The sequence below is a fragment of the Macrobrachium nipponense genome, chromosome 11 (genome assembly GCF_015104395.2).
Source record: "Macrobrachium nipponense isolate FS-2020 chromosome 11, ASM1510439v2, whole genome shotgun sequence".
NCBI classification, from domain to species: Eukaryota; Metazoa; Arthropoda; class Malacostraca; order Decapoda; family Palaemonidae; genus Macrobrachium; species Macrobrachium nipponense.
This window is the reverse complement of record NC_061087.1, coordinates 48,309,971-48,320,996: the sequence shown is the minus strand read 5'-3', so window position 1 is coordinate 48,320,996 and position 11,026 is coordinate 48,309,971. Positions and strand designations below refer to the sequence as shown.

At 36.2% G+C, this 11,026-nt stretch overlaps 1 protein-coding gene across 1 annotated transcript in view; it reads right to left on the bottom strand.

Annotated features, from left to right (window-relative positions):
- Positions 1–10,364: 10,364 nt before the first annotated feature.
- Positions 10,365–11,026, bottom strand: part of LOC135208633 (cytokine receptor-like) — a 278,711-nt gene continuing 278,049 nt past the window's right edge. Inside the window, exon 15 of the mRNA XM_064241020.1 lies at positions 10,365–10,606. Coding sequence (XP_064097090.1) covers positions 10,365–10,606 — 242 coding nt within the window. The remainder of the gene's footprint in view (positions 10,607–11,026) is intronic.

Sequence of the window (11,026 nt, the reverse complement as noted above, 5' to 3'; positions counted from 1 at the left end):
TGCCGGCTGGTTCTCATACGTTCTTTCCTTCTGATTGAAGGTGGGTTGAGAGCATAGAGGGTAAATATCTGGTGATGCTATTTGCATACCAAGACTGTAGTTTGGTGGTCTTCCACCAGGCCGCCGCTGCAGATTCTTGCGGCTTCTTGAAAGGTCTTGTACCACACAAATTGAGCCGGAGCTTAGTGTGATAGTGGATGTCTTTTATCCAGAATGTTCAAGGAGTAAGTGTTTAGTGAATGCTTAGTGATTATTTAGAGTTTAGTGAATGTTTAGTGGGTAAGTGTTTTAACGACTGTTTAGGGTTTAGTGATAATAATAATAATAATAATAATAATAATAATAATAATAATAATAATAATAATAATAATAATAATAATAATAATAATAATATGTATTTAAGATTATATGAATTAGAATGTAAATACTGTACTCTGACTACAATAAACCTCTGAATAGAAATATTTCGAACTATGTTTTACAGTGATGGTTAACTTACGTATAAAAAATAACATATTCTTATAATAATTAAAACTAGGAGGGGAAAAGTTGCCGTTGTACTTTGCCTCTACAGTATAGTGCTATGAGCTGGACCAAGATCTTTCAATATGGCCACCCGAGGTCACATACACAGGAGGGAGTTGCCACTGCATGTTATTGACTGACTCTATATAGTTGGGGGAGGAGTTTTTTTTGTTATTAACAGTTCTTCACAACTTGTAATTGTGAAGAGAACCCAGGTAATTAATTTTGAATATTTTGAAGTAGACTTCAAATGCTGAGATTAGAGAATTTTTTCATTTATTACTGTCTAGAGACCACCACTGTGAAGAGTAAATGTGCTTATAAACGAATTTACCATACTTCTAAAACGATGATATGATTGCTACAAAGGTCTGTGTCTCTGGGGACCTTAGTCTATGGATGGAGAATTTAGAGAGCCATAAACAGTTATTTTTTATGAGTTGCTGAAATAAAATCAATAGGTTAACAATGTTGAATGTGGACCAAAACTCACTAAACACACAGGAACGTGCACCATATCCCCCATGCATAAGCTTACATCTTTTATAATAACTGAACTGAAATACAATGTGGTAAAGAAAATAAATATTTCTCTACATACTTGCAGTAATGAAGTCTTCCAAAGAACAAATGTAAGTTATTAATATCATGGCAACCTTGATCTGTTGAGAGCAGACTGTGCAAATTGTCTTATGAATAATTATGTCGAGTGAATAAAAGTGAACACGATAATATGCGCCTCTTAGTAAGGATATGTCTAATCATTCTGGAACAGGTCACCCTGGTTCAGCGGTGAGATTCTGAGCAGAAGAGGAGGGAAAAAGACATAGAGGACAAATGGCGATGTTAGATGAAGGTGCATGGAAAGAATATAGAACAGTTAGAAGTCACCACAATTATGTAAAGGGGAAAAGAAAAACTGGATATCATCATCAGAAAATCGGAATGCAGGAACTGTTATGAATAAATCATATAGGTTTCTGGGTAGCTTAACTGGGTATGTAAAGGAAAAAAAGTTCTCCAAAGGTTCCAGTGACCAACAACTAGCTGATAATTTTCTTGACTTTTCTAATGAGGAAATTGAGAACATAATTGTTACTTTTGGTGCAACGCTGAATTGGATAAATACAACACTAGGAACATATGATAGATTAACTCAGTTGAATAGTGTACATAAATAACGGTGTTATTAGGTAGAAAGCAAACTGTATATGCTGCGACGCCAATATATGAACTTGTGAAACAGAAAATGTTTCTTGTTTTTATTGATATCAAGTGAATAGTATTTCTAAATGAAAGTTCGCTACATCTGAGGAAGCAGCTTTTGCAAAAATAGGATTCGAAAAAAGTATAGTTGACCATCAAAGTTTAAGGTCATACAGATCTGTTCCAAATTTACCTTTAATGTCCAAAATGACGAAAATGTCGTTCCTGAGGAAGTAATCATTCGTAAATATGCTGGATAAGGTAAATGCTTGGCCCGATGGTCTGTCGCTTGTAGACAATTATAGCCCATAGAAACTCTTGTATGTTCTGTTGTCAATGATCCATTAGAAATGGTGGATGAAGGCAAACGTAGCATTTGGTGTTGCTTGATCTCATCACTGGGTTTTTCATGCTTTTCATGAACTTCCTCTAAATTATTTACAGTCCACTGGTATTACTGAAGAAACTGCTTGTTGTGGCAGATGTTGTGAAATATTAAGAAAAAGAGTACCACAAGGAAAACAATTAGGTCCAGTTCTATTTTCTACCAGTATGATTGAGATGTCAAACATACTTCAGAAACATGGGGTAAAGTTAAAGCTTTTATTTGCAGATGACACCCCGTTTTATTTTTATAAAAAAACAATATTAAAGACTAATGAAAAATGAATTATTTTCTTACCAGTGTAAGGAGGGATGACAATTAAGCGGCTGAAAATTTTTGAGTGGTATTGTTTGAGTTGCACAGGGTCCCTAATGTAGCTAAAACCATTTTTTAAATATTTGTAATTACTTAGCAAACTATCATGACTAGGTGTCCAAAATATTTGAATGGCTTCCTATGTCTAACACAGTCAAAGGGTGGAGTCAACAAAAGAATAGCCTTAGATGCACTCCAAAAACTATATAATTAGCTCTTACTTGATATCAGGACTGAAACGTCGTGTTGCCTGGATCAGAAACACTTAATAATTAGAATTCCCCTTTTGACAACTAATATGGAGCACTCATGAAAAGTAAGCAGTGTTTCTGTGAGCTTGTCCTCGCCCTGGATAGGTGCGATGGTTCGCGCATGACCAGGGGAGTGTTCCAAAAAAAACATGTTTTTTTTTTTTCCTATAAATCATCTTTTATCTCGAATCTGGTGTGATCAACCTGCGAGAGGCCCAGCAGTCCACACTACAATCATGTCAGAACCTGCGTTCACCTTACCTTTGTCCTTCCCCCTTTTCTGAGAATGGCTCGGGTTGAGAGAGAGAGAGAGATTAGTCCGGACCCCCACAACACTTTTAACCATGCGGGGGATTGAAAGGCAAAGTTATTAAGTAGTGATTTCCTGTCTCACTGTTGATACTGGTAATAGGTTTTTGTATTATTGGAAACTGTGGTTGGATGGTGTGTGTGCCATATGCATGCCATTGGTTGTGGCTGAGAGCCTGCCTTACATTGCCATTTGGTCCAATTTTCTTCAAATGCCAATTTCTCATTTTTGCATTTTTTTTTTTTTGCAGTTCTCTTCAACAATGGCCAGCAGCCAGTATTCTCTGGGCATGGATGCCATCAAATTACTTCTAATGGAATTAGAAAGTGATATTCATGATAATTTAGAGGTTGCTGACACCTCTATAGCAAACAACTCGAGAGTGTGAGAAAGGGTTGGAGGTGAAGCAGATGACCTTGGAATGACTACGAGACAAGAGGGCAAGACAGGTGCGGGAGCAGTGGGTCTGTGCCTTTTCTGGTGACAGATTACATCAGCTTATGTCAATAAACAATCGACACACTATAGGAAGAGAGAGAGAGAGAGAGAGAGAGAGAGAGAGAGAGAGAGAGAGAGAGAGAGAGAGATAACATTTCTGAGCTTTAGCTTATGACAAAGCTTCCTAACTGCAGTAACGGCTATACACCCTCATATAATATTAATTTTAAAAAAGAGCAATAGGTTCACCATAGCAAATTCAATTTCTAGTTATGTTAGGTGCAAGTAAGATAGTTCAGGTGGCAGATTTGGCAGTCGAAGTTGGTATGGATTGTGGTCATTTTGTTTACATATCCGAAAGGTGAGTTGGCATATCTCTATATATTCTTGTTTTCTATAGAATTTGTGATGTGTGTATATTGGTATTATTATATATTGCTACTTTTAAAATGCATGTTTCCCCTCTTGAAACTGTCATGGTAAGATTTTGCAAAACATTTTTTTTGTTTCAGATTCCTAGATAGCTTAGAATAGGATGTTTTAAAATGTGTTGTTCAGATTCGCATTACGTCTTGTAAAAGAATATATATATAACGTAAAGAGAGAGTCTGCGAGATCCGTTTGCTTTCCTAATCTATCAGCACGTGTGATAGCGAGCGTGCTAGAGTTTCTGCGTTGTTGTCAAAACATGTCAATTTTAATTGTCGCCCAGCCTCCGTTTCGGTCGGGTATGCGTCTTTTTTTTTTTTTTTTTAACAGACTCGTCTTGTACGCGTATGCTTTAATCAAAGCCACGTGCATGTACACATTTCTTTGTGAAGATTGCATCAGATTTCCAAGCTACTGGAAGCTTTCGTGTCAAGAACATTTTTGAGACATCTGCTCTGTCATTTCCGTAAAGGAAGAGATTTTCATTCTATCTTGAGACCTTAAGGCAGTCAGTTCTCTCTCTCTCTCTTTCTCGCTCTCTCTCTCTCTCTCTCTCTCTCTCTCTCACTCGACATCGAGATTATATTAACGTAATGTAAATTTGGTCACTCGTAACTTGTGAGAATTTAATATTTGATATTTCTTAGAATTTATTTAGTGTTATTTAATTTCTTTTGTGGAATCTGAACAGACATTATTCGTAACGGCGCCTGGTTTTTTTGTGGAGTGTAAATCAAGCCTGCAGCAAAGCAAAAGAAAAGAAATTGGTATACCAAGGTTAAAAGTGTGTTATGTTTTATTAGTTGCAACTAATAATGGATAGGGAGTGTGTTTAACTAATAACGGATAGGAATGGTGTTTAACTAATAACTAATTATTGGTTTGGTAAAAACTGTTGTTTATAGTGTTTTGAGTGAAAAATATTTACACTTTTACACATTGCTGATTTTTTTTGTGTTTTGTGTTTGTTCCATTGTTTGTGCACTTATTCATTTTCTTATTGAAGTGGTATCTTTTATTTTACATTTTCATTTGCATTCATATTTTATTGGCTTGGTTATTTTCATTGCTTTATCATTGCACATTTAATTAAATTTAACACTTGTGAATTGATTTGCATTTACTTAGAATTCTTTTCAAAATTTTATTGTTTGTTTAGCACTTGTGAATTAATTTCAAATTTTCAATTATTGCCTAATACTTTTGAATTTCAATTAATTAATTTCTTGAATTTTGTGATAAATTTAATTTTGATTTAATTTTACTTAATTTGATTCAAGAATTAATTAAACTTTACTTTGTTTTCAAGTAACAGTAATTTTCCCTGATATTGTGAATTTCACTTATAAATTTTGAATTTAATAATAGACTTTTGTATTTAAAATTTTTATAAGTGTTTTCTTTATCTTACACCGTATAAGTATATATGATTATGATTATATTTATGTTAGGTAGAACCATAGAGTGGTAATTGATTTGCTTTCCTTCAATTTTCTTGAAGTGACTTAGAACCAGGGAAGTACTTAGATTTCTGAAATCAGGGTGGGGAAATACTTAGAGTTTGAAAGTTGTTGATGGAGTGATGCCCTTTGATTAAATTAAATTACTTACAGATTTTACCTCACCCACCTGTTTGTTTTGATGTACTTAGTCTGACTTTCTGCAATAACGGTAAGTTGTTAAGAGATCACTGTTGCCTTTAGAGTATTCAGTCGTTTAAACGTGTTATGAGGGTTCAGGTGTCCTGGCTGAGGTAATGTTTGATGCATGGTAACCAGATACTTGGCACTTCGTACATTGTTTAATGGTGCCCAGACTCGGGAAAGCAGATTTCATTTATCACTCTAGAATATACTGTGGTGTTAGGGATATATTTTGTTAGGAGAGTGACCATATAGGTTTTGTTTTGCATTTATTGTATTGAATTGTAAGTTGATAACTTAGAGGGAAATGGCTCAGTTCAATGTTCAGGAATTTTTAGCAGCCCTTTCCAACCAAGTTTGTCTGAAACCGCTCTGTCTAGAGCACAGTGGAGCGCTTTAGCAGAGGCATGTGGTGGTTATGTGTCTACTAGTATGGTAAAGGCACAAATAAGATGTATTGCTATGGAATCATTGATAAACTTCTGTAGAATAACTGATGAAGATGAGTTAGAATTGGCTCAAGAGTTGAATGTAACACTGCTGATCTCATAAATAAGCCAAACAGAAAAGAAAGAGAAAAGTGATGCAGAGTTAGAGCTTAGACGCATTGAAGCAGAAGAGAATTTGATTAAGCTAAAAAATGCTTGCTGAAAGAGAGAGAATGCAAGCTGAAAGAGAAAGAATGCAAGCTGAAAGAGAAAGAATAGCACAGGGAAAAACAAGAAAGAAGAGAAAGAGAAGAAGAAAGCAGCAGAAGAGGAAAGAGAAAGGATAAAAGAGGAAAGAGAAATCGCAAGACATGAAAGGGAAATGGAATTGATAAGAGCTAGATCCACATTACCTGTAACACCGTCTAACCCTAACCAAGGTAATCAAAGACCCTGTATTTGATGTAGTGAGAGTACAGAAGTTAATCCCCTAAGTTTACTGAAGAAGCTCCAGATGAGTTTTTTGATCACTTTGAGAAAGTGGCTTCAGGTATGGGATGCCCAGAGGATAAAGGTCATTTTGCTACAAAGTGTCTAATGGGTTTAAAAAATAAAAAGGGAGAAGTTGCTTATCTAGCCTTAACAGCTGATCAGTGTAAGACTACAAGGTACTTAAACACAGTGTGCTAAAAGTTTACCAGATGACCCCAGAGTACTACAATGAGAGATTCAGAAATTTGAGAAAGATGAAAAGGGAACATTCTTAGATTATGCTTACAAAGTGAGAAGGTGTTTCAAACGTTGGGTAGAAGCTGCTAAAGTTAAAACTTTTGAAGAGTTAGAAGAGTTTACTTGTTCTTGAACAGTATCTTAATGGAATTCCTGAACATATAAGAGCCTATTTAAGAGAAAGAGAAGTGAAGAAACTTGACAAAGCCGCTACCCTTAGTGAAGATTACAATATAATCAGTAGCAAGCGTAATTACAATGTCAAGTACCAGAGTCAACAACGCCCAGGTTTTAAGTCTTATCCAAATAACAGGAACAAATTTAATGGGAAACCTACCAGTGATACTACTAAGAGTACCCAAGGTAATACAGCTCAGCAAACTAATGTGAAATCCTCATCCAAGTTTTTTTAAGACAGTTACAGAACCTAATGTTGTCTGTTTCAAGTGTGGAAGAGTAGACATTACAGTCAAGAGTGTTCCGGAATCAACAGCAGTCAAAACCAGTTAGTCAAGTTGTGAAACAAACTACGAAGAGCAGTGTGGGAAAGAATCAGACTCCAGAGAAAAGAATGAAACTAACAACAAGCTTGAATGTTTAGCAACCAGTGGAAATGTTACCTCAAGCAGTGAGTGGTCTAAGCAGTGTGGAGGCTTTTAAGCCATATCTCTATGAGGGTATGCTGTCAAACTCAAGAAGGAAGTATGCAGGTACCAGTCAAGATATTACGTGATACAGGGAGTAACCATAGTGTGGTAGTACGTGGTTCTCACCCTCAGTTGGAGAAGAGTCTCACAGGAGATTCAGTTATTTTGAAGGGTATAGGAGGAGAGGAAGTAACTCCTATATGCCGCTTACACCTGTCATGTGAATTGGTGACAGGGAATGTGATTTTGCTGTAAAGGACTCACTAGCTGTGGAAGGTATACTGTTCTGTTGGGGAATGAAGTTGGTGGTGTGTCATTTATTCCTTGTCCCTGTAGTGACAGACAAACCATCGAGGATTAGTCCTACAGTAGAGTTGGAGAAGAATAACCCCCACCTGTTTCCTAGTTGTGTAACTACCAGAAGTATGAAGAGGACTACGACTGTAAGTGAGAAACTGAGGAGTTTACACACCCAAGAAGGATCAAGTGAAGGATCTTTGTGCTTAGAAGAATTATTCCAGGGAAGTGAAGTTTCCCATAGTGCTGATCAAGAAGAGATTTCCCAAGAAGATGAGAAGACGACAACGACGAAGAAGAAGAACCATTAAAGGGAAGAACTTTTCAGGACAGTTTAGCTACTAGATGATATTATCTACAGATTTTGACAGTCGCAGTTTTTACTTCGTGTAGAAAGTCATAACACTCATAGTGGCCATGCTGTAGAACGGCGGTAAGCTGCCTGATGTGATACATTTTACTGTATATTTGTACAAACTAGAATATGATTGTGGAGATCTTATTCCTCTTCAACTATAAATGTCACACTCCTGATTGATTAACATCACAAGGCTTCTGATTTCCCATTATAGTAAGGTCCGAGTTCTTATGGTGTTTGTGAGTTTTTTCACTTCATTGATCATTTGCACCTATGAAAAAGGCCTATATATCATTAGAAGAATTAAAGTAATATATGAAATATAACTTGACTGGCAAGTGTTTCTACATGAAGGGATTACTTCATCAACAGGAACGACAAAAGTTCTCAAACGGTAGAGGTAATGGTCGAAAGTGGCTCTTGGGGTCGAGTTCGAGCACTTGAGTTAGTGGAATGAGTGATCATGCTTGGTCTTTCTTATTTACCTGCTTGGTATTAGTGTGTCATTGCTTTTTAATGACACTGAAAAAGAAACCCACAAAATCACTGTGTATAACGTGTTTATTTATGAGTATTTACACTTTATTTTACTCCACACTCGAGTACTCGAGTGTGGAGAAAAGTAAAGTGTAATACTCATAAATAAACACGTTATACACAGTTGATTTTGTGGGTTTCTTTTTCATCTTCAGAAGAAAACTGAAAGAAGTTTTTGTTTGGTTTATTTGATGACATTTAATGCACTATTTTGTTATAACTGTTAAGTTCTCCAAGACGTTTCTGGAACCATTTTTAACAATCTATAAATGTAGCAAAAGGTAATGAGACATTATAACCTTAATTAACATCTTGGAATGTCTTATGTAAGATATCAGTTTTCTGAGTTCATTATTCGGAAACATTTTCCTTCAAGAACTTTGATGCAGAGTAAGTAAAGAGATGATCACACGACGGCATCACTATTTCTCTAACATATATGCATTGCCGTAACACATTCATCGAAGAATTTTCCAAAGCGCGTCTTCTGCTCATTATTTCAGGGAAGACCATTGTTCCAGGCACTGGTAAAAGTTAAAAAGCAATGGTGATGAAAGTGAGCCCCATCAGGAGAGAGTTACTATGTATTGTTCACCTTCAGCCGGAGATGAGGCCTGTCAAGTGCTTTGAGCCCCACCATCAGTGAGTGGGTCCTCAAAGAAGATCTTTTAAACCATCAAATTTATTTACAACTTTAAGATCTGATATGTCAAAATACATATTTATCTGAGATTTTGCATAAACTATGAAACTGCATTTAGACACCGTGAATGATGATTCCTCGTTGTGAAGGTCGTGCATCAACCGAATATTGGCGCTCGAGGGTCAAGTAAAAATGTCATTGAAAGCTGCTTGGCTGCTTGTGATAAAACAAAAATTTATGACATAACTTACAAATTTGGCTGCATTCACTTTTGATGTGAAGTCAGCTATTCTTCCTGTCAATTTGACCTTCTCTTCTACAAATGCAAAACATAATATACAGAAGAATACCTATTTTTGAGTCACGTTTTTCAGATTTGTCACTTATTTTAGTTTTTTTAATACCACTTTTGCTATAGTAAACGTAGTCACAGTTCCGTCATCACGAAAGTAACAGTCATTTCTTTGCACTTAAACCACTGCCAGATATTTTTTTTAAGAGACCAGACCTATTAATTAAAAATATTTGTACGCATAAGTACAATCTTAGTGATAAAGAAACGATTGTGTTCGTTCAATGAGATCACCTCCTCTCTTCGTTACACAAAATACATCTAGGCAACAAATCATTTAACGTGTAGTCAAGTAGAAAAATAGGATGATTAGCGCATTCACGTTATTGCCCACGGTCAAGTTAAATCAGAACTAAATACAAAATGAATTATTGTTTCTACGGTTTCCTTTTGAAATGACGCGGAGAAGAAGTTTTACTCTTATTTCCGGCATCAACTGGTATTCAGCACAAAGCTCAAATTGAACGGCTCCCGGTCGTGGACATAGATCTAAAACGGACACCCTCATGGTATCCTAAGGTGTTTTTCCAAAGGGCGCTCAACTCGTCCATTTTCTGTTCTCAACTTAGTTTCTTGAGACATCTTTCCCTATTTTACTCTTCATTCTACTGGTTGTTTTTCACTTTTGTTGTTCATTTTTCTGCTTGTATTTTCATCAACAATCCGTCATTCAGTGGATCAAAATTGGATGCAGATATCGTCACCTTAGGACCAATCTCCCACCAATATCAGTTTTCTTTCACTTTTCAAAACATTAATTGCGACTTGAAATGAAATATTAAGAAAAGTTTGCTTTGGGTCAAGTGATTCAGGAAAAAATGAGTAGACGTGTTTTAGCCATAGTCGTGATTGTATGAATGCAGTCAGTGCTTCAGCATAATATCTGACAGCTTAAAATAACCGGCATAGCTTTCTTTATACTTACGTCAATCATCCTTTCCTTTGTCATCTGCGTTGTAAAGACGCGACGACGTGACCTCTGGGAAGAAAGCTTTTGGGAAGAACCCAAGAAAATCCAGACAGTATATTTGGTGGCCGGTGACAGCCCAGATAGAATGACGTCGTTGAGGCAGTCACTGGCTGACGTAGCAATCAATCCTCTGACACTAGTTGCTGTCAATCAAAAAGAAAATGCGCATCTTAATGCGTGCGTCCTTTACCTATTGTGTTTGGGTTATCTTAAAATAAGTTACCGATATAATTTCAGTCATTAGAATGAAAGAAACCTCGATAATAAGAATCACTAATTATTGATCAGACTGCTCAAACTGAATGAACCTTCAGTGCGAAAGATCTCATTCATATATAAAGCAGAAGGGTAATGAGAAAAATGGGTTCGAAACCTTTCATGCCTTTCAGTCTCGAAATACGAAATTTGAATGCATTAATAATTGTTTTTATTTTTTTTAGCAGCGCTGAAAACATAAGGTTAAGGACTCTGCTGTTGAACCCCGCCTAGTCCAATGAAGCAATGGAAAACTTTCCAGATGATCATCATAATCCGAATCTTTTTGTTTTTCAAACTTTCAATAG